Below are 24,075 nucleotides of genomic sequence, written 5' to 3'. Positions count from 1 at the left end.
TCATTGCTGCCAAAAAGTTTACTAAGAGCATTTGAGGAATGTATTCATTGTTGCATTTAAAAATATGTGTAGGAAAGCAGCCAGAATAGGAGATGTATGTCTTCTAAAACTCTCAGGATCTTCTCATGGAGTTCACGCATCTCACTTACATTGGACCTTTCTGACATTATAAAGATTCATGTCTTGAACCATTATCTCTCTGTTTTCCTTCTCATTTTAAAAAAGCAAGTAGCAGGGCAGTGTTGAACCAATATTCAACTGCCAATCCACTCAGCTTCTGTATGTAGAATGTGGGCGGGCGAGGGGCGGGGGAAACATCTTGTCCTTCACCTCAGACAGAAAAACGTCTTGGGACAACCCAGGCAAGTAGGGAAAGGTAACATTTAGGAGGGGGCACTCATCAGGGAGGAAGATCACTCTGGAGTTTGGGTTTCAGAGACTCTGAAGATCCACAGCTTGTGTTAACATCTTAGAGCTCAGAATCTTCAAGGCACAGGTTTTATGCCACCAAACAGACTACAACAGCAGCCATCTTAACCTGATCTATACAAATCAAAAAGGAAATACCTTGGGAAATTCCTAAAGCCAGCCTTCTATCTTCCCCTTTTCTCTGTGTATTTTGACCAAATCGCAAACATCTCATGTCTATCTTGGTCCACATTGGAAAGACAGCATGCCTTTAGTTCTGATTTTTCAAGCAACACTTTCGAACAGGCCTTTTTGCTAGCAGCCTGGAAGTTAAACACAGTTTCTAAATTCAAGCTGTTATGCTCATTAATCCTATATTATCACAGTCCTAAAATATTAAACTTTTGCTGGAAATTTTCTTTATTTTGTACATAAACCTCATAAAACTAATCTGTTGTTAATACTCAATATCCATGAGTGACAACAAATGCCGATGCTAATATTAACTGGTTCAGCTATATTTGAATTACCCTGTTAGACCCACAAAGGTTGTCTATTGCACACTTAATATTTGGGCCTCTTTTCTGGTTTTCACTGTCCACTAACCCATCCAGGTTTTAAATGTAGTTATCAGAAGCCAAGGCGTGACAGATGCATAATATGAAATAACAGAAATCTTGGGGTATTAACATCAGCCAATCATTTCATTCCTAATGATGGGAACATAATGTGAACTATCACAGACTGTGATACTTGTTCCCTGATTGGATGACCCAGCCTTTATCAGGGGGCTGATTTCTATTTTACATACTTAAAACTTCTGTAAGGAACCAGCCAGAATATTGCAAGATATCTGTGTCTTTATCATGTAATATCTGTGAGAGAAATTAATGAAATAATCTTGAGGAGTGATAGTCCTGTGGAGAGGGGGCTAGACTCTAGAGAAAAGTGCAGGCTTGAGCCATTTTAATATTTCACCAGAAAATAAGTTCTGTTGAAATTACTAAGGCAGAGTAAACATGGTACCAGTTGAGCAGAAATTATCTCATGCACTACTATATAAAGAGTACCAGGACAGTGGAGACATCCCTGTGGAGGCATTTGAGCATTGGATGTTCTAAGCAAGTTATGTGGGCCTCCTCCTAACAGGCACAGCCTGCCATAGTTGCTCTTTGTTCTAGTCACACCTAGTAGTGCCAGGTCTACTTCCATTTCTCTGGAGCCACAATAAGCTGCAAAACAGTACAGTTTTGTACAAGTATTAGATTCATAACCTGTTACAGAGGGCTCATATGTTCTGTTCATCATGGCCAGGTCTGGAGGTCTGTAGTTCTACTGATTCACAGCCTGACCCTAGAATATGCACACAACATCTTCAGGCAGAGGAACATTTCTCTAATTTGGGCATCCCTTTTCCTTCTCACTGGAAGTTCTCATGATTACTTGGTTGCAAGCCAGTTTCCTGTTTCCTCCCATCTTCCCCCTCCCTATTCTTGGTACTCAAATAGCAAAAGTTGGATGGCCAGTTCTAGCTGATTCCACATCTTCATTTGTCATTAATTTCTGAATTCAGCATATTCAAGACACTTTCCCGAATATGGAAATGAATCATAAAGGCATTAGTGGAAGCAAAATGTCATAACCATATTCACAGCTGGAGCTCTATCTTAGACCCAAGTATCTCATTTGTTTGTTTATTTTAGGGAATTATACTCCATCCTTCAATATAGTTCCTAGGGTAGCTCCAAAATGCAAAGACATTTTCAGCTTCTGGAAACCCAGCCCTGTGAATAAATGGTACTAATCCCCTGAAACCTTCTCTCAGCCTTCTGCGTAGCCTTAACAGACATGGTCTCTGGTAAATTCTCTGTCCCCTGCCTAAAATGCTGGGGGAGAAGTTGGGGGTGGGCACAGTGATTGTGTAGCCTAGATCTCCAGTATGCCAGCTGTTTCCCCCAAGGCACTGTTGTATCAGTGCTTAAGAGAAGCTGTATAGTGCGTAGAGTGACTGCTCCAGCTCATGTGGGGATCCTGCCCTGGCATCTATAGCTACATTACTGTCTGCGTATCTCTTTGTTGAATTTCTACCTTTCTCCTCATTGCATCATGTTGCTATTTCCCAACTGCAATTCTTTTCTCTATCTTTTCCTTCCTTCTTCCTGTCTTGTGTTTTCCCCTCTTCTTTCTCCCCTCCTGAACCCCATAGACATGTCCGACTTTGAGAACAATAATGATAATCGTAGAGTGGCAGATATGAGTCAACGCCATGACAATCTCTCCACAGTGACCAATGCCTTGGTAGGAATGAGCCCATCCTCCTCACTCTCAGCCTTGTCCAGCCGAGCTGCTTCTGTCTCCAGTCTTCATGAACGCATCATGTTTGTTCCAGGTAGTGAAGAGGCCATTGAGAGACTGAAGGTAAGAACTAGCATCATGGATGCCATGTTGTATGGCAAAGATATGGGCAGTGGAGGCTGGTAGCTCTGATGTCAGTGGGGCTGTGAATTCGCTCCAGTTTCAGTCAGAACCAGTCAGAACTCTAAAGGAGCTAACCAAGGTGCACAATAAGCTGCAAAACTGTGCAGCTTCCACTGGATATGGGAAGAAACCTGGTGGGAAGATGTTACAGCACAAACACATTTTAGTAGTCTCTAATATGTTGCCTTTAAATATTATAATCCTGTCAAGAAAGACTCTGAAGAAGCACTGTGCTGAATTTTTTGATCTATTTATTTTCAACCACTTGTTCGGGGGAGAGGTAAAAAGAAATTGCATCTGAAAATTGTGGGAAGGGGTGAGAATTTTGGAGCAAATTCTCAGTTTGCAGGGCTTCAGTGTGTACCTTACCAGCTTACCAGGGGGTAAGTGAGGGTGGTGGTGCTGTGTCTGACCTTTATTTTACCATTTTTATCCCATTCTATCCTCGCAGCCTTTTTGGCTGCTTGAGCTTTCTGAAAAGCCCCCTGGTTGACATAACAGGATCTCCTCCCTTGGGGCTTTCCAGTGTTGCTACCTGCTGAGTGCCTGAAAGCCGAGTTGTTGTCATGCTTCTTCTTCATCTTGTTGTTGTTAAAGGAACTTTTGAAACCAAAAATGCCTCACTCAGCTTTCAGGCACTGGGAAGCCCCAAGAGAGGAAGACCTGGCGAAATCCTCTAGGGGGGCTTTTCAGAAATCACAAGCAGCCAGAGAGGCTGCAAGGACAGAATGGGATCAAATAGTTAAATAAAGAGCGCACATGAGCCCCTCAGCCATCTCCTTAAAGCCAGGTAAGCACTGAAACCCTGCAGACTGAGAAATTTCTTTGAAATTCTCAACATCCCTGAGAAAGAGGCAGAAAAATGATTGCTCTTTTGAAGGGAAACAAAGAGATTACAAAAGGGCAGGTGGGATTTTGGCTGACTGATCTGAAGGTACCTGCTAACATCCTTTAATGTTGCTGCTTGAGGGCTGGGGAAAGTGTGATTCTGCAGAGAAACAGGGTGGGTAATCCTTGCAGGCTCTATTTCTCTGCATAAGAACATAGGAAGAGCCATGCTGGATCAGATCAAGGGTCCATCTAATCCAGCATTCTGTACACACAGTGGCCAACCAGCTGTCGACCAGGAACCTATATGTTTCCCAGAAGTGGTAATTCTCCTGGGGAGCACATGCCTTGTTTCCCAGCAGAATCATTGGGGTTTCAGCAGTGCAATGGTGGCTGCCATGGAAGCAGCGATGGTGGGACCCAGTGGGGGTGGCAAAAATCACCAGAGGGGCTGCATGCAGCACTGTGTTGCCTACCCCTGTCCTAGAAAAATGGTGGTGAGCTCTGCATAATGCATTGTAGGCCAAGTATTTGTAGTCTAATCAGGTAGCAGTCATGAAATACTCATGTTTAACTTGTTCTGTTCAGGAAACAGAGAAGATAATCGCTGAGTTGAATGAAACATGGGAAGAAAAGTTGCGTAGAACAGAAGCAATTCGTATGGAGAGGTAGGAACTGAGCTGTGAGTTTTGCCTGGTATATTCATAATAAAAAATTTATATCTGAGTCCCATGTGGTTCAACATTTTGTTTCACTACCACATCTTCATTCTTTTGGCAGAGAATGATTACTCTTATTGCTGCTCTGCACATGACATTCCTTATGTGGAAGCTACATGAAACAGTCTTCATCCAGTAGAATGTTTTACCATGTGGTTCAACATCACCTCACGAAGGGTGCCCATGCCACTGCCAGACTTTGCTGGTGGCAGCGGCAGGGAAACTCTCCATGAAATGGTAGTGACCAAACACGTATTGCATGTTGAAGTTATCTTGTGGAACAGTCACCCCATGGAGGTTGTTTCAGCTTGTAGACCAGCCTTTTATGATAACTCAAGAGCCCGAGAGGCTGGGAATTATTGTGCCGATAAGAGTCACTTAACACGTTACTTTTCCTGACATGGTTCAGAAATTTCAAATCAAATGTTAGAATGCAAGATGCTTCTTCCCCCCTGCCCCCCCAATATGTTCAACAAGAAACCAAAATAAGAGGGTTCATAGAATCATAGAATAGTAGGGTTGGAAGGTGCCTACAAGACTATCGAGTCCAACCCCCTGCTCAGTGCAGAAATCCAAGTCAGATCATCCCTGACAGATGGCTGTCCAGCCTCATCTTGAATGCCTCCAGTGTGGGAGAGCCCACTACCTCCCTAGGGAATTGGTTCCATTGTCGTATTGCTCTAACAGTCAGGAAGTTTCTCCTGATGTTCAGCCGGTTCATCTCTCACTTTGCCACACATAACTTTGGCTCTCTCTATGTGAAGCTGCAGTCAAGACTAATCTTTGCCTCTTTCCCACTCCCCACTTTCCATTCTTTCCCAGCATCAACACTCCCCTGGTACCTGCATTTTAAAGATGTACGTGTAGTATGATCAGTTTTATTCAAACAGTATGAGGCTTCCTTTCTCAGAGTACCTCTGCATCTCATGCCATGAGGACGAGTTCTCAGCAGAGTTTCAGTTCTTTCTTTTGATATTTTCCAGGGAAGCCTTGCTGGCAGAAATGGGTGTGGCTATGAGAGAAGATGGTGGTACCCTGGGGGTGTTCTCTCCTAAAAAGGTAGGACATACTTTTTCTGCCTCCTCCACAGTGCTTGGTGTATCTTGAAATATACCAACTGTGCAGCATGTATCAATTTTAAAATTATTTCCACCGTTACCTCTGTTGTTTAGAATTTCTGGTTACCGTTTGAATGAATGAGTTGCAGACTTTGCAGATTTGGAATGCCATTGCATTGGTATTTTATTGCTGGTTTACTACTGGAACTAGTTATGGATGTTCTTCTATTGTTGTATAGTTTGCACTCACCCAGCAGTAGCTCATTATTACATTACTGTTAGAAGACTGAACTGTAGTTGAGTGCCGTTTTCACTGAACTGCTTGAAAAAAACAGAATAACTTTGATCCTCCTGGGCAGTTATGCTTGGTAGAGTCTTTTTTTTTTTAAAGCAGCAGCATCAATACTCTGTTATTCATCAGAACATGAGAACAACTCTTTTGGATCAGACCAAAAGTCCATCAGCATCCTGTTTCCTATAGTAGCCAACCAGATGCCTTTGGGAAGCCCACAAGCAGGACATGAGGACAATAACCCTCTCCCACTGTTGGTCCCAAGCAATGGATATTCAGTGGCATATTCAGTGGTGTAGTGGTACATTTTGAAGTGCAAGAACTCATCATCACAGTCCCCATGACCACGCCCCCAAGGAGAGTACAAAAATGCAGGCATATCAACAAACCACTTCTAGCAGTTTTCAGCTCCACCGGGAGCTGGTCTGTCATAAAGCTAATGGGTCTTAATTGCATATTCAGTCCCAGGTCACCCAAAAATATTTTGCATTACAACAGGGATAGCTCACAACTGTACATAGCTGAGAAATCCCCACACACACACACACACACCCTGCCTTCTGTGTGGATTGCAGCTGTGCTCAGAGGGAACAGAGAAGCCTGTGGGAAGATGGCAGATGACATCATCCTTGCTAATCAAAAGGTCTCAGCACTTTGACCCTATGAGCCCTGGCTCCCCTCCAACACTGGACACATTGCCTCTGAACATGCAAATTTCATTTAGCTGTCACAATTAATGGCCATTGATAGACTGATCCTCCTTGAATGTGTCTAATAACCAAATGGTCTACTCTACTTGCTAGACAACCAAGAACTCTGTGAATGTATGTTCTCTCTTTAGTCTTTGATATTTTAAAACAAAACCTCTTACTACTGAAACATATTGATATGTGCTTGTGCTTTTCTTCAATGCAGTGTAAGAATATAAGAACAGAACTTTTTGGTAGCACCTCTCCTACTGGACAGCATAGTTGGGAAAGCCAGGGGAATGTCTTGGTACAATCCAATAACCCGATGGTCTGCAACTGGTTTAATAGCATGAAATAGTTCAGAAAAGCGGAGGGCAGGGGGAGAGATCCAGCACACTAACCACATTAAAAATCCAACACACCATGATGCCTGTTACTTCCTTAAGTAGATTCGTAAGTTCACCAAGATTGTGATGATTATTGCACATTTGAGTTCTTCTTCTTTCCCCTTTTGCCACGTAGCCACCCCCAGTTAACCCCCAAGATGTTTTTCTGAAGAGTGTAGGGGTGTATTCCCCAAAGAAGGTTGGTCTGGAGGGTTGTGTTGGAGTGATCTGTGTGATTCCTTTGAAAACCATGCTTATGCTGTTTTAGGCATAGGAAACTTTCTGAATTCTGTCTGTGGTGGCTAGAAGAGTTGGCTTACTAGCTCTTTTGCAATAAGTAACACAGGTAAAAGGAAGACACCACACCATTCAGCATGCCTTCTTTGGATTACATAATCCAGACCGTTCCAAAGGGTGATGTAATAAGCTTGCTTATTCAACCATATGACTCTGTACATTCTGCCTGATGTCACAAGCAGAGTAAGCTGGGGAGGGTTCTGCGTCATACTTTCTCCTCTTAGCAGAAAGGCCTCAGGTGCTGATTGCTCAGAGGCAGGATAACCATGCTCAGCCCTGGCAGTTGGTCCTGGACGCGTGCTCCTGACAGTGTTTACAGTGATAAGCAGGGCTGTCAGTCAATTTATTTTAATCCATCCCCTGCCTTGCTTCTGACTGATGGATTAATCTTTAAAGTACATAGTGACAGTTTCTCAGTCAAGGTGATAATATCCCCACTTTGAGAACAGCTGTTGAAGTGTGGTAGAACATTCTGTCAATAAAAATAATAAAATGAGTATTTTCAAATTAAAAATAAAATCGATAATGTTGATCAAGAAAAAAATCAAGATTTTAAAACCCAAGACCAGAACCTCTACTCTGTTCCTATTTAAGCACCTAATCAAGGCTCTAATGGTCCAAAAATTCTGAGTTCCAGGGACAGCTCCAGTTTCGGAGGGGTGTGTGGACTTAGGAAGCTGCCTTATACCATGGGTCCACCTAGGTCAGCTTTGTCTACAGTGACTGGCAGCTGCTCTCCAGGTTTACCAGTAGGAGCCTTTCCTCGCCCTACCTGGAGATGCCAGGAATTGAACCTGGGGCTCTCTGCATGCAAAGCAGGGGCTCTACCCCTGAGTCAGGGCCTTTCTGCAAAGGCAAGATGCTTTCCAGCCGGCTGCGGCCTCCACAGGCTGTGGCTCCCTCTCCTCCCACCCACCACGTAGACGGAGAGGGACGATGCTGGCGGTGGCGGCTCCTGCCGTTGCCACTTGCTTGCTTGCCCTCCTGCTCGCTTCTGAGGGGCAGCAGATTGCTGGCCTTCCCACCCACCGGAGTGGGTGAGTCAACAAGCAGCAATGGTGGCTCTTTTTATTTACTTACTTAATCTATGTATTGGCCTCCTTTCAAGATTATGGCCTTCCCAAGGTGGTTTACAGGATACAAAGTTCAATATAAAACAAATTATGAAAGCACTATAAATGTAACCCCTTTTAAAGTAAGCCAGTTAAAATAAAATACCATTTCAAATACCTAACAGCAGCAAATCCCATAAACCCTTTTCAGTTAAATGTCAGATAGAACACGTATGTTTTCACAACCTTCTTCAAAGCAGCCACAGATGGAGTCAGCAGTACATTTCTCACAGGGGTGGGCAACTTGCGGCCCTCCAGCTGTTCTGCCATACAACTCCCATCAGCCCTAGCCAATATAGCAATGGTGAGGGATCATGGGCATTGCAGGCCAAAACATCTGGAGGGGCACAAGTTCTGATCTCTCGGGAGGGAATTCCATATGGCAGGGGCCACCAGTAAGAAGCCCCTATCTGTAGTGTCCACCAACCTTGCTGATCTTTGTGGCAGGCCAGTGAATAGGACTAATAGCAGCCCCCACGAGCCAGCAAATGGTAGGCAAGGCAACTGTGGCTGTAGCTCCTAGCTACCATCACCACTTGCTTGTCAACCTGGCTGGCCAGGCGAGTGATTAGCAGAAGTGGAAGGAGCTGCCTGCTCAGATTCTTTGTGTGGTGAACGGACAGGAGGAGGAGCCACTGTCGCAGACAGCAGAGCGTTGCAGAAGAGGGAGCGCTGGAGGGGCCCAGCATCTCTCCACCAAGCCAGAGAGAGAGGGCAGCTCCTCCTCCTCCTCCGCACTGGTAAGGTAGGGTGCAGGGGCCTTGGCAGCTGCCTGACAATGCCAAACCCTGACTCCGTGTGCTGGGTACCCCACAGCACAGATACACAGTATGTCAGCTGGGAATGCAGTTTGCTGACTAGCCTTTATATATCATGTAAGAGAAGGGCAGAGATTCTACAGTCCCTGGCATTAGAAATCTGGAAGCCCCCAAGGCTCATTTTCACTGGAGAGTGCTTAGTTGGTAAGTGTGAATTCCCAGCACTTGCATGTGTAAATGGTCTCCAGTCCACTCTGCATGGTGTTCAGATCGATGTGATAGTTGCAGTGCTAACAGTTCTTCTGAAAGAGATTCAGCAGTGGTAATGGCAGTAGAGTTCTTTAGCCGTTTCATCATTGGAGTTCATTTTTCAACTCCAAAAATGAGGATCACACATAGAGCAGTGTGAGACCTTTGGAATTGGACGATGCTTATTCACTGCAGCCTCGTTTCCACTTGAGTACAGGTCTTCATGTATGCATGATGTTTCATCAAGAGAATTTGATTCAGTGGTATGCGTCGCCATACTTGTTAGTAATAATTTGTATCTGAATTCATATTAAGTATGCAAAATATAGCATAGGTCATTGTTATTTCCCTTTTGGAGACGGGTTGAGAGAAAGAGACTTCCTAAGACCTTAGAGTCATTCCACGCTCCAGGCTGTGTTTAGAGACCCAACTGTCAGGGTGGACACTGAGCCCATAGAATCCCAGAGTAGTTCTGATTCGGAGGAAGAGCAGTCGCTCCTGGGAGAGGAGCGCGCCCCTTTTTCCCAGGGTCCGCAGCTGACAGAGATTCCTCCCACCCACATTCCTAGATTAGAAAGCAGTCCAGGGAGTGACCCAGAACCGATAGCAGACTGGTTGGATGCGCGGCGCAGACGCAGAGAGCGGCGCCAAATGGAGAGCGCGTGGAAAGGAGGCGTAGCGCCAGGTTGGCGCTCAAAGAACGGTTGCGCCCAGAGGATCCAAGGGAAAAGGGGAGGGATTCTCCCTAGTCCTTATATTCAGGGGTCTGCCAGAAATTGCTTTTCAAGCAGGGACCAATTGTTCCAACTTAGGGCAGAGGGATGCTGCTGCTCAGATCTAGTTGCTACCTATAGAGTTGTAAGTTGTAAGAGAAGAATAAAGCTTTGAAAAGAATCCCTTTGTCTGCGTCTGGACTTGGCCACTGGATTAGACTGAGAGAGCCCTCCAAGGAGCCCTTGACAGCAACACATAAACCACTGAACTACTCCGATGAAGTGGACTCCAGTCCACAAAAGCTCAGGCCATAATAAATTGGTTAGTCTTTCAGGTGTCACAAGACTTTTGTGTGTGTTTGAACAGCACCAGCTGAGATACATGGAAACGTAGGAAGCTGCCTTATACTGAGCCAGACCATTGGTCCGTCGAGCCCAGTACTGTTGACAGTGACTGTCAGCAGCTTTCCAGGGTTTCAGGCAGGATTGTCTCCTATCCCTATCTAGAGATGCCAGGGATTGAACCTGGGGCCTTCTGCATGCAAAGCTGGCGCTCTACCACCGAGTGCAGCCCCCATCTTGTCCCTTATTTGTTGGTCAGGGGAGCCATTTCTGCTTTTGGTGCTCCCAGTCAAGAGTATCCATGTGTTGCTGCGGTAAAACATGGCTGCTGTAAAACATGGAATGCGTACAGAAATCCCTTGCATAGAGGCCATTATGGAATGTTGCAGCTCAGGTAGCAGAGACACATGCCCTGGGTGTTAGATCGCCGAGTATTTTCCACCAGAAAGTTTTCCTTTAAGCTGTTATGCAGCTGGACTTTAACAAGCCCCTCATGGTCAGTAGCACAGCCTTCATGTTACAGCAAAGGGGCTGTTTAAGTTCACAATTTAAAAAATAAAACCCAATTTCAAAACTAATTTAAAACCAGAATGAACAATGCAGGTTGCAGTCCTGCAGACCCAGAGCTCAGAGTAATCCCCATTGAACACAAGGGGGATTATTTCTGGATAAACAGGGATAGGATTGGGCTTATGCAGTGCAACCCTATGCATGTTTACTTGGAAGTAAGCCCCATATGGTTCATTGAGTCTTACTTTCAGATAAGTGTATGTATAGGATTGCACCCTAAATCTACCAGTTATCACAGCTACAAAGCTATCAAAACGTCCTGATAAAACAGAGGTGGTCGTTTCAGTGCTATGGCACAGTAAGATTGCTCTCAAAGAGGGCAGACTTGTCAGAAGGGCATGGCTTTGCCTGGGAAGAGAAGAAGAGTTTAGAGCACAATTCTGTGCCCCATGGCCAGCTGGGGAATACTTGGACTTGTGGGACTTTTTTCTGTCTAAACAGGCATAGGAGTGCACCCTTTTTCACCCTTTTGTCTCCCTCAGACACCACATCTGGTCAACCTAAATGAGGACCCGTTGATGTCTGAGTGCCTCCTCTACTACATTAAAGATGGAATAACCAGGTAAGTAAGATGGCAACAATAGCAACTTTGCCAGGATGAAGTCAGAGGATTGGCATTGATATGGTTTACACCAACCATTTTGCATTCAAATGCCTCCCTGTAGAGTAGGCATGACTTCCTGAAAACGATGTGAAATGCTTTTGCTTGCATATTTTTTATTTTTAGAAACCCTGTATAATTAGAACAGAAACAATTAGAACAAAAACAGCAGTATAAATATATAACAGAAGACGAGTGGTCTAAAAACTGCCAGTTACTGAGAAGCCATAAAGCAGCACTGTAAAAAGATTTCACAGAACAAGCTTTTCTTTCAGGTATGCACACCGCTAAGGAAATTCATTAATGGAAGCAGGCTTCTGCATACTTATCTAGTTGCTAGATCAGTAACTATGAGTGTAAATCAGATGTGCATCTGAGTGCAGATGCTGTCTGTCTACACAGTGCTGCTTTCAACAGGATGCATGTTTGAGCCCCATCCATGTTTTGACACAACTACTCATGCATCAGTATCTTCTTTTATGTGTAACTAGATCTGGACTGGGGCTGAGTTATTGTCTGCTGGACTTCCCTGGAAGAATTTCCAAAGCTGTGGCACTACCACAAAGAAGGCCTTGCTCCCTGTACTCATAGATATGGAGCAGAAGTGAGATCCCAAACAGCCTCATCTGTTGATCATAGTGGACAGGGAAGCTCATATGGGAGAAGGTGCTCACTAAGACAGGATAGGCTCAACCTGTTCAGGGCTTTCTATAGAATAACCAGCACCTTGAATTATGACTAGAAGCAAACTGGTAGCTAGTTCCGCTAAGCAAGAAATGGTGTGTTATGCTGCTCCCTACAACAGCAATCTCCTAGCTCTCCTGTCTGCTGGGAGCTGATTACATTTGGTTCAAGCAACTCTGTTTGGAAGAGCACAGAGCATGCAGGTTTGGAAACCTGACCTCTGAATAACTGTGTTTTTCCCCCAACAGGGTTGGTCGAGAAGATGCTGAGAGAAGGCAGGACATTGTCCTCAGTGGGCACTTCATCAAAGAAGAGCACTGCATATTCCGAAGTGACACTAAGGCTGGCAGTGAAGGTATCCCCATACAGAGTGCCTCACTGTTCTCAGGCCTCCTTCCCTATCTAGTTAGAACTGAATCCCTCTAAGTCAGTGGTCCCCAACCTTTTTGGCGCCAGGGACCGGTCAAATTTTTCCATGGACCGGGGGGGGGGGGGGCGGTTTCCGCTGGCGGACTTCCAGCTGCTGGGACACAAATGGCATCTGCTACACAGATGCCATTTACGTCCCCATTCTTTGCAGTAATCGGCTACGTAAAGATTTACGTAGCCTATTACTTGTAGAACAGGGACGCAAATGGCGTCCCAGCGGCCGGAAGTCTGCCAGCAGCCGGAGCCGGCCAGAAGCTCCACAGACTTGTCACAGAGCCGGCCGGGGCCAGCGAGGATTCCGGGGGGAGATGGATCACCTCCCCCCCCCCCCCCGCGGACTCCCCATGGACCCAAGGTGAGGGGGTTTTGCACACCCCTGCGGCCCGGTTGCTGACAGGCCACAGACTGGTACCATTCCGCGGCCCAGGGGTTGGGGACCCCTGCTCTAAGTCATTGCCCTCTGTTCCTGCCAATGGGGCCTACTTGCCTTTCAAATATGATGGGCATTTACACATTGCCAAAAAAAAAAAAAGGAAATGTATCAATAAAAAAGAGGACAAAATATGACAGAGATTTGCATAAAAACTGCATATGCTAACTTGCATATGTTGGTATAATGTTCCCGCTAAAGCCTCCCCCAATCTGCCCCTGACCTACCCTTGGAACGCTCATTTTTTGCCCAGAGCTGCCACCTCTGTGGAGCTTTCTGCCACTAGTCAAGGAAAGACCTCCACAGCAGTCCTCCCTATATACCCCTGGAGGGGGCGGTCTATAGTATCCTATGGCCTCTGGGATGTCCTCCATGGGAATGCACCTTAACTGGACCTATGCTTTAGAAATGTGTAACTGATGCACTGTGGAGCTGAAGCACAACAGTATATGATAGGTGGGAGTATCCTTGCTGTGTACGACACTGTAATGGGGAGCCCATAACCATGTGGTTAAACTAGCATTGCTACCCTCCATCTCTCCAGATTTCCTAGAGGCAGAAAAGGACAGTAAATTAACTGCATAGTTAGAGGATACATATGGCCGCCTTTCCAGCAGTACAAGCGCTTTGTGATAAACTGTTAAGGCTCCAGTATGTGGCTCCCAGTTGTCTGAATAATCCATCCACTGAAGCTCTATTGGATTAAGCCAGTTTAATGGAGCTATTTTGATTGTTACCAGCTATGAATGAAACCTATCAAAGCTCCATTAGAAAAATGTAGATTTGGAACCCCAGCAAGTATAAATCCATATGGCTTCATTGGATTGATCGTTTAATCCTGGGGTCTCCAACATGGTGCCACGAACACCTCTCTTGGCACCTGCCAGGCTCCCAGTCCCTCCTGATGTTTATTTTATTTCTAAAGGCATTTATTTATGTATTTATTTATTGGGTAGTTGGCATGCTGCAAAGCAAAGGGTTGCTCTCCAGCACTTACAACACTCTCATAACATTCAAATGTGCCCACCTTATATGGTCCGTACAGCTCCCTTTGAGCTTCTGGATCATGTCTTAACGTGTTATAAACTCATTCTTTGCTGTCCAAGATGCAGTGACTTTCCAGGCTGTCACACCAAATGAAAATGGATATTTAGAAAAAAAGCGTTACCGTGTTATATATATGTTACTGCCCATCAAGGTTTAATCTCATTTGTAGAAGAATACTATACCTACTCACACAGAAGGCTTGGTTCCTTGTTCAGCAAATAGACTGGTCATCCAATATTTTTAACACGATTGGCAGACAATTGTTCCTTGTGCACTGATAGTACCTTTCACATACCATTTTATTCCCCACCCTCTCCCAATTCCATTTGTGCCCTTACTGCAGCAGTGGTGACCCTGGAACCTTGTGAGGGGGCAGACACCTATGTCAATGGCAAGAAAGTAACAGAACCCAGCATCTTAAGATCAGGTAGGTTCACTCTCCAGGAGAAAAGATTGGGCAATGGGGCCGTAGGAGAAAGGTGTTTTAACAAGTGCCTTGCAACACAGGGATAAACTCATGGAAATCATTCTCTGAGAAGAGGGTTTCATTGTCTTGAATAGACCATTGGTTGCACTAAAGTAATTTGGAACAGATGACTTGGGCTGAATCTACACATAGCAGTTATACTGTTATCATACCGTTATCATAACTATTGGTACACATGACACCAGTGGGCACCAACAGTTATGATAACGGTATAACTGCGATGTGTAGATTCAGCCTTGTATGTTTCTGTGTATGGGGGCCATCTTTGGTATCTCTGCAGTGGGTCATCATGGCATCCCCTTAGCAATGGACCAACTGGTACTGGAATCCCTTCCCATTTCCATCCCTGTACTTATTATACCCCCTCTCCCCACAGGAAATCGCATAATCATGGGGAAGAGCCATGTATTTCGATTTAACCATCCTGAGCAGGCACGGCAAGAGCGGGAGCGGACCCCTTGTGCAGAGACCCCTGCTGAACCAGTGGACTGGGCTTTTGCCCAGCGGGAACTGTTGGAGAAACAAGGCATTGACATGAAGCAGGAGATGGAACAGAGGTGAGTGGAAGGAAGGGTATGGAAGATCTCGGGAACAGGGATGGAATATTCAGAGGCCCAGAGCTAAGTGGCAGGGCATGTCCTTTGCAGGCAGAAGGCCCCAGGTTTAATTCTCACCACCTCCAGTTAACAGGATTGGGTAGCAGGTGATGGGAAAGGCCTGTGCCAGAGACTCCTTGGGAGCTGCTGTTTCTCAGGAGACACAAGATTGGCCTAGATGGAGAATTGCTGCATTTGTCCATATATATGTTCAAAGGAAGTCTGGATGTAGAGAAGGCAAAGTGGCAATGAATAGGAAATATGGTGGTTCTCTGTAACTGTCCATACTGCTTTGTCATTCCATCATTCCTATTTTTATATAGGCTTCAGGAACTGGAGGACCAATACCGGAAGGAAAGAGAGGAGGCTAATTACCTTCTGGAGCAGCAAAGACTTGTAAGTAATAAACAGGTGGCTTTTTGCATGCTTTACTGCAGCAGCTAAAAGCAGATGGGCTGCAGAGTGGTTGACAGTGGAGACCATTATTTTCAAGATGGGGCCAGCTTTCCAGAGACCATATACACCTGGTTTACAAGAGGGACAGCGACTAGGATTTGTTATTATCACATCCCCTGCCAGCCAAATCCTAATACAATTTCGTACCTCACTTTTATCAAAGGCCAAGGACTCCGCATAATCGTTGCCATCTAACATCTCACACAGTGTAAGACTGGAAGCGTTCTCAGAGACTATATATAGCTTCTCATAAAATTCTATAGTTGGCTAAACTGAAATGGTGACTACTAAGGAAAGGGAAGTATTGGTTGACTACAGGATATGGGATCATTTCTGAGTTTTACATAGAATCGAAATACAGCAGGCAGAAAGAAGACAATACAATTCTTGGCTGCTCATCTGCTTGTCCTTTTAGGATTATGAAAGTAAATTGGAGGCTTTACAGAAGCAGATGGACTCAAGGTACTACCCAGAGGCTAATGAGGAAGAGGAGGAACCCGAGGATGAAGGTAAGAATTCAGTAAAAGGGAAATATTGTTATATGCAACTTTATCTGCAGTGATTTGTATTCTGCTACAAATACCTGAATACAAAAGTACATACAAGCTATAGTGATTATGAATCGCTCACTTAAAATACATGGAAGCAGTGAATGGGAAAAGATCAGGCCGCCGCTTCCATTTATGTTAAGGCAGACAGAGCACTGAATTATACCCAAATGTTGCATATTGTATGTTGTGCTGAAGCATCTTGAGTGAGAAGCTGTCTTCTGTTTCTGTATACTTCTCCAAAAGGAGAATAGCTCCCCTCAAGTATCATTTTCAGATTATGTTCTGTGAAGATGTATATGTTTTACATCACAAGTTATGAGGGGAAGGATTGCTCAGCTGGAAGAATCTATTGGCATTACATCTTAGATAGAGCTACCAAAGCTAGCACTGTGCTACAGACTTGCTGCGCCCAAGACAGTTACAAGAACAAGATCAACATATTGCATTGCTTAAAGGGCAGCTTTGTTAGGCTAGTTATTTCTTCATATTATGGAATGATTGTGGTTATATAATGAGGTATGCATGCATATTTGGATAAGCATTGGAGTCTTAGTGGTATGCTGATTAGTATTATTCAGAAGCAGGGTTAAGCCAGAGCAAAGCCAGATCAAATATGAACTACAGCCTTAGGCAGGTGCAGGAACAAAAGACTATAATCAGTCAAAGCTCTTGCAAACAATATTATCATAATGTAATAACATCTTCTTGATTCTTTTGGGGCCTTCATAGGGTGACCTTTGGGAAGTTAGCTAGTTGGCTTACTCAGAGCAGTCCTTGGAGCATATTTTTTCCGGAGTCCTGAATGTAGGCTTCGCATAAGCATCTGGCTGGCTACTGTGGGAACAAGATGTTAGACTAGGCAGGCCTTTGGTCTGATCCAGCAGGGCATTTCTTATGTTCTTAACGAAGTCTGTGGTATTAAAAGAATTCAGGATATTTGCTTGAAAGCCATCAGACCTGGGGCCAAATTTTGTTCTAACATGCCGTTGTTAAGAGCATTTGTTTAAGGAGAGGAATGGTGTGAGCTATAATCAGGCAGTATGGACAAGGACTTTACTCTTTGAAGGGAGTGATCTTGTGGAGTCTTATCTCTCTCCAGTTCAGTGGACGGAGCGGGAGTTTGAGCTAGCACTCTGGGCCTTCAGGAAGTGGAAATGGTACCAATTTACTTCCCTCCGTGACCAACTGTGGGGCAATGCCATTTTCTTAAAGGAGGCCAATGCCATCAGTGTGGAGCTGAAGAAGAAGGTGAGCAAGTTTTCTCACAGCCATGGAGGATGATGAGTTTTTAATACTCTTTCTTGGGATGAAATAGTCCGGCAGATGGATCAAACCATCCTGTTAGATAGTAGGTGTAAGAATATGCATTTATTATAGAAGATAGATACAGCAGTGTGTGTCTAGTGAAGAAGGGATTGGGTATAGCAGGGGTACTGAACCTCCTTCAGCCTGAGGGCAAATTCAGTTTCAGAGAAACTCCCGCAGGCCACGTTTCAGTGGTGGGTGGGGCCAAAGGCAAAGCAGCGTGGGGCCAAAATGCCCAAACTACCAGCATATTTTAAATCTCTTCCTGCCGGTAACTACGCTTTAGAAGAAAGAGGCATTTCAAACTTTTAGAATGAGAGAAAATGTGCAAAAGCTGGGAAACCCACAAATGATGAGCTGTCAGGGGAAAGGGGGTGGGGCCAGGGGAGGGGCGTGGTCATCTGGGGAACCCCAGAGGGCTGGATTTGGCTCCCAGGCTGGTCAGATTTGCCCCACGGGCTGAAGGTTCTGCACCCCTGGGGTATAGGACATTTTTTGCTTCCCATCTCATAATAGTAGATCAGCGTATAAACTTCATTGGCAGTAGGTTTAGGGCAGACAAAAATAAAAGCTTCCTCACGCAATACATATGTAATGTCTGCAGCTTGCTACCACTTAATGTGTACCCATCGCTGCTAGCTTATGGTTTTTTAAAAGGGCTAGATAGAACCATGGAGGATAGGCCTATCAATGGTCATTTGCTATGTTAGCTAAATGGAACCTCTGTGCATAAAGCTGGAATAACTTTGATGCCCAGGAGAAGCCTTCACCTCCATGTTGTGCTTGTGCATGTCCAGAAGCATCTGCCTGGCTGTGACTGGAAACAGAACACAAGTTAGATGGACTTTTGTTTGACCCCAGAAGGGAATTCTCATGTTCTTATGAAATAACTGATATTTTTAAGTGGCATGCCACCAAGTGAAGTGCTGCCCTCCAGCACCATCTCTATTAGGGTTCAAAAAAGCGGTTTTGTGTTTTGGAGCTCAAACCCCCACCTCTGTCTTATACTTAGGTTCTTGGGCAAGTTACTCTTCTTTTAGTCTTGCCAGTTTGCCTTCTGGGAAATGAGTGTTTTGTGACCAGCCGTGGCGACCATAACAGCCGTTTTATGAATGGGCAGGACCCCTTATGCTAGCCATTTTGTGAGGGTGCCCATGACTTTCTCTCAAAATTCCAAATATGCCCACTGACGCAAAAAGATTGAGACCCCTGAAATAATATCCTAGGTGAGTCAAACTGGCATATAAATGAGGGAAGGGACATAGGGTCTTGAAGTTAAGAAAAGTATTATTTCCCTCCCAGATGCAATGGTTAAAAGTGTCTTTGCATAAATACTGAGAGATTATGCTGATGACGATGATTATTAATTTCAAAAAGGGCCCATTAGTATGAAATGGTGTGACTACAGTTCAGCTGAATGGAACTGCTAGTGACCTGGCTAAAGAAGAGTGCGTTTTCAGGGCTCCTGTTGTCTTTGTGACAATCCTGCTATCATAACTTGCATGCAATAGGAGAGAACAGGTTGCCCCAAGTAGTGTGCTCTTTGCATGAAGCAATACTAACCAGCAACACTGATCGTTCACTTCCAGGTTCAGTTTCAGTTCGTACTTCTCACAGACACCCTGTACTCACCTCTTCCTCCGGACCTGCTTCCTCCGGATGCTGCCAAAGACCGTGAGAAACGTCCTTTCCCAAGGACCATTGTGGCAGTGGAGGTGCAGGACCAGAAGAATGGAGCAACCCATTATTGGACTCTGGAGAAACTCAGGTAGGCAGACACATCTCAGCTGCACCACAGGGAGCTGGCTGGCTGACCAAGAGGCAGGGGAGCTTTGATCACCTGGAAAAAAGGTGACACGGGGCATGGGATTATCATCTGACATCGTAGCGAGCCTTCTTATAGGCCCATGGTGCCCCAATCAAAGGGCATTTACCTGTAAGCATGTGTTTACCTTGCCTTACCAGATAATTTGAGGGCTTGCTTACATGACTACTTCAGTGCATCATGATCGGGCAACATGGGTTGAGTTTGGAAATGGACACATGAGATTTTATTTCATGGATGTATCAGCCAGCAAGATTACACAACTAGTCTTCTGTGTACGGTGTGCAAAGTATACCCTTTCCCAATACTACCACTTACAGCAGGAATTTTCTACTGCAAGGTCAAATGAGATTTTTTGCTTGTAGTCTCTGTGATCCAGGATGACCACATTAGCCCACGTTGCTATTTGATCCCATGCAAGGATCTCATACGACATTTGTGACTTGTGCCAGAGCTAGGTTGAGCTTGGTATACCACTGATCAGCCTACACGTTGACTGGTTCATCACATGGGCTGAAACCTGATTTCTGCACATGCCAGAACAGTCATGCATCCATCGACTCTGGGCATGTTGAATGACAGCTACTAGTGCTTGTGTGAACAGGCCCAAACTCTACAAAGAGAAGTCCTTACTATAAACTCTGTCCAAATAGGGCTCCTCTACTGGGGCTCTTGAGGGCTTTTTTTATTTACTTGTTCCTAACAAGGATGGAGCATTTACCCCATGTATTAGCTTGTGTCGAGTGAGTAGAGCAGGATTCAGCACCAGCTTCTGAGGGCATGCAGGTAAGATAGTGCTGTCGGTGCAAGTAGACCGATGGGGAATTACTCAGCCACCATCATGAGTGCTAATTTGTTTTCCTTACCATTTTAGGCAGAGGTTGGACCTAATGCGGGAGATGTATGACCGGGCTGCTGAAGTGCCCTCTAGTGTTATAGAAGACTGTGACAATGTGGTGACAGGCGGAGACCCCTTTTATGACCGCTTCCCTTGGTTCAGGCTGGTTGGCAGGTGAGAGCTTTGATCTGCCCTTGTTGAAATTTCATGCCAAGCCAAAGTGATCCAAAGGAAGGAAATGGTCCATGGGTGGGTGTTGTGCAGCAATGGTGTTCCTTCCACAGTGGGGCAGAGATTGCCAAGCATCTGGAGATTTGATCACACATCAAGACAATTGCATAGCATCTCACTCTTTGCAGGGATCTTTCTCTGCCCTCCAGGTTTGTGTACTGGAATGGGTAGTCTTCCATTTCTATCAGTGCAGGGGCTTTTTTAAATGTGAGCTGCACACAGATATATATATACACACACACACACACACACCAGCATAGCCCTTTCACAAAGGTATGCTTGACATCCAAATGCACAGCATCCAGAGTATGTTCCCCTTCTTACCACCACCACTGATGGCTGCAATTTCTTACAGCAAGGTCAAAAGAGATTTTTTATAGCCTGTACTCTCCATGATCCAGGATGACCATGCTAGCCCACATTTATAACTTGTACAGACTAAGTTGTAGCCCTTCAGACAGGACTCCCTGCTTGTAGGCTGTGATCTTTGGGTTGGTGGGAACCATCACAGACACATGTCATGGGATTGTCACCATCTGTCCATACCGTACTACTATGTAGAAGATCCTCCTGGCTGTCTGGGAGTACTGTGCTCTTGGGTTGAAAAAAAGGCTTGCAGAGTGAGATGCAGCTAAGAAACCCTGCTGTAGGATGTGTACATGTGTACGTGTGTATGTGTTGTCTGTGTGTGTGTGTGTGTGTGTGTGTGTGTCATGTGCGGTGTGAATATCTGCCTATATACTGCCTAGTATGTACTGTGTGTTCTCATGTGCTTCCCATGCAACTATTAGAAAACAAATGTGATGCCATCGGCTGGGAATTGTCGGAGACCGGGGGAAAGGGTCTGCCATTAAATTTTAACAAATTTGGGTGCATCTGAGTTATGATTCATCCCATTGCCAAGATCCACAGTGGAATTTCGCCTCTTACCGGTGGGTGAGAAGAACCTTATTTTACAAAGCGACATGTTTGTTCCAGTGAAGATTGTTGGGGGATTCCCATCAAATGCATTGGATCTTCACAGTTTTCAGCTGATGGCGTTGGTGGCTCCTCTGCTAGACGTGTTCAGTCTGGGAGGTTTTTCATTTCTTCCCCCCCTTATTAACACTTTTGCTTGGTTTAAAAGAAAAGGCAAAGCGAGCCTAGTCTCTCTCTGTGTGTGTTTGGAATAGCTGGTGTTAACCTGTCTCCTATCTTGTTGTACTAACCTTAGTTCAGATATCTCTGGCTGCAACAGCTCTCCTATTTTCAACACATGCATGAGCGAGCGCATGGCTGATCTCACCCCCTCCCCCACCTTCTCGAACCCTGACTCCGACATCACCGAGCCTGCTGACGAGCAGCACGTGGGGAAGGAGGAGGAGGAGGAGGACCTGGAGGAAGACATCTTTCCGGAGTACCCGCTGTATGATGGCCAGGATCCATTTTACGACCGCTCCCCCCTGTTCAGTTTAGTAGGAAGGTTGGTGAGGTCTTAGGAGAGCATGCTGGGAAGGAACTAGCTCTTTCGCATAAGAGACCTGCTTTCCCATGTTAAGGCACTCAGGGACAGGGGAGCTCTAAGAAGGTCCAGAGAGAATGGGGCAAAACAACAAGAAGTGACTGAGCATATATATACAGATATATATATACATATATATATGAAAGGAGGAATCACAGTGAGACAACTGGCAGTAAGACAAATAGAACAGGGTATTTTCTAGAAGGCAAAAAGTTCTCAGTTGTTATCACAGAACCTGGCTAGCCACCAGAGTTGGTGGCTGCACTTGGGACCTTCATTGTTTGTTAGTATCATGGATTTAATTCAGTTCCCTGTTGATTCTGGAGCAGCAGGTAGAGAGGGCACCAAGACATATCTCTGAAATAAATGAACACTGGGATGTCATTTCAGAGAGAAGGGTAGTTCAAGGTATAACTGCGATTCAGAAACAAGAAGTAAACCCTGAAAACATGATGAAGAAGCTAGGCAAACACCTCTTGCATGCAGTGGTCAATAGTACAAGACTGGAATTTGGGGCATTTAACTTTGTCAAAGGGTAGTAGTTAGGATTTCAGCAAGCAGCAGCAGTGGGGAGCCGGTTAATTTCTGAGGATGAACTCCAGGATGTATTTGTAAGAACCCTTGCCCTTTATATGGCCACCCAGTGTCATTTGCTCTTCATAGGGCCAATGCTATTTGCTCTAGCTGTCCTGCCTCCTGAGGGAATGGAGATATTTCTGCCACACTGCAGTTTAGCAGAGATGGGCCCTGGAGAGAAATTATTTCTGCAAAACAAACCTGGTCAGTTCCCATTTCTAAATACGGCAGTGAAAGTCTTCATCCTTTCTGTCTTGGGACTGCAAATTGAGTTTGCTGATAATAAATGTAGATTCCCTACCACATTATTACCTTTGCTTGTGAAAGCAGAAAATTGGCCTATTCTGACAATGGTTGCATACGCTGTACAAAAGGCACGCTCCTACTGGTCACTCTTAGTCTCTAACAAAGACGTGGCTGGGCTCCTTGCAATTTCCTTACCCATTTTGCTCAGGCAGAACCAAATAGTTCTCTATTTATCCCCCAGACTCTGTCCTTCATGGGACTGCATTCACAAGCCAGTGATTCAGGAGCTGTTCCCTTTATACTGGGCTCAGTTTCAACCTTGGATTGTAATACAGACGGTTCTTTCCTTGGTGTTCAGGTTAGGGAGGCTGGATGCAAAAAAAAGGACAAGGCTCTTGCACTTTTAATAGTTGTGTAGAAGAGGGAATTTCAGTACGTGTAACTTGTCATGCAAGCTACTCCTGTTGAAATTCCCTTTTCTGTACAACTATAAATGATGCAGGAGCCCTGTCCACTGTTGCCTTTGGCCACCCTGGTTCAGGCAAGAAGCTTTGACCTCTAGTTTCCCCACTTTTAAGTAGGATTCAGGAAAATGGGAGCAAGCAAGGGAGGAAAAGGGCCTGGAAAAAGCAGAGAGAGAGATGGGGGAACAGTCCTGCAGTCTCCGACCGAAAGAGCTGGCTTCTTCCTTTTTTTTTCTCCTCTTGGGGGATTTGAGATTTTAAATCAACAAACAGGCCAAACTTACCAAATAGCTCAATGAGGGAACACCCTCTCCCCCAATCATGTGAACTGTTCTTGGGGGTCTTTTGAGTCAGCCAAAATTGACTCCCCCCATGCAGCAGCTGTGCCGTTCACATTTCTCGTGAAGTGTGCTTTGATTGGATCTTTGTCTTTGATTTTTTTTCCTTTTTTTTTTTTTTTTTTTTAGCTGCTGGCTCTATCTCCAAAGCTTTAGCAAAATTGGGGGGTTATTTCACTTTTGTCTTCCTTTTTAAAGGCTTTTCTTTGGTCTGAGCATGCCATCTTTGCACCTCACCAATCTTGTGGTTAGTGCCTCTGTCCTACTCTATTCCTTTAATGACACACAGGCTCTTTCTGCTGTCCTTTATCCAACCTTCTACCTCTCTGTCTGTTCCAGCCCTCCCTGCCCTTTTCCCCTTTCCTCTTCTTCCAGCTTTTGTCTCTCAACCTCTCCAGCTCTCTAACTTCTTCCCTCTTCAGTCTTCTGGATTTCAGGCCTATTTCATAATGTACCATTGTTGGTTGTGATCATAATGGGTCTCCAATAGAAGTCCACCCCAAGCTTCCTCTTAGTCATCCAATATCAAAATAGACATTGGAGGTCATGCTGGAGAAAAGAGAAGCAATTT

The 24,075-nt window shown here is 45.0% G+C and overlaps 1 protein-coding gene across 1 annotated transcript in view; it reads left to right on the top strand.

The window, feature by feature from the left end:
- KIF1A (kinesin family member 1A) overlaps window positions 1-24,075 on the top strand; it is a 140,071-nt gene that overhangs the window by 66,342 nt on the left and 49,654 nt on the right. The window contains exons 14-25 of the mRNA XM_084846837.1: window positions 2,693-2,826; window positions 4,303-4,382; window positions 5,417-5,492; window positions 11,382-11,461; window positions 12,433-12,539; window positions 14,434-14,517; window positions 14,954-15,134; window positions 15,497-15,569; window positions 16,045-16,138; window positions 17,280-17,428; window positions 19,075-19,253; window positions 20,185-20,322. Of these exons, the coding sequence (XP_084702963.1) occupies window positions 2,693-2,826; window positions 4,303-4,382; window positions 5,417-5,492; window positions 11,382-11,461; window positions 12,433-12,539; window positions 14,434-14,517; window positions 14,954-15,134; window positions 15,497-15,569; window positions 16,045-16,138; window positions 17,280-17,428; window positions 19,075-19,253; window positions 20,185-20,322 (1,375 nt within the window). The remainder of the gene's footprint in view (window positions 1-2,692; window positions 2,827-4,302; window positions 4,383-5,416; window positions 5,493-11,381; window positions 11,462-12,432; window positions 12,540-14,433; window positions 14,518-14,953; window positions 15,135-15,496; window positions 15,570-16,044; window positions 16,139-17,279; window positions 17,429-19,074; window positions 19,254-20,184; window positions 20,323-24,075) is intronic.

The sequence above is a fragment of the Heloderma suspectum genome, chromosome 3, assembly GCF_057233095.1.
Source record: "Heloderma suspectum isolate Gila_16-S chromosome 3, 16-S_ref, whole genome shotgun sequence".
Lineage (NCBI taxonomy): Eukaryota > Metazoa > Chordata > Lepidosauria > Squamata > Helodermatidae > Heloderma > Heloderma suspectum.
Note: the sequence above shows the minus strand (reverse complement) of the source record. Positions and strands in the feature narration are given on the sequence as shown.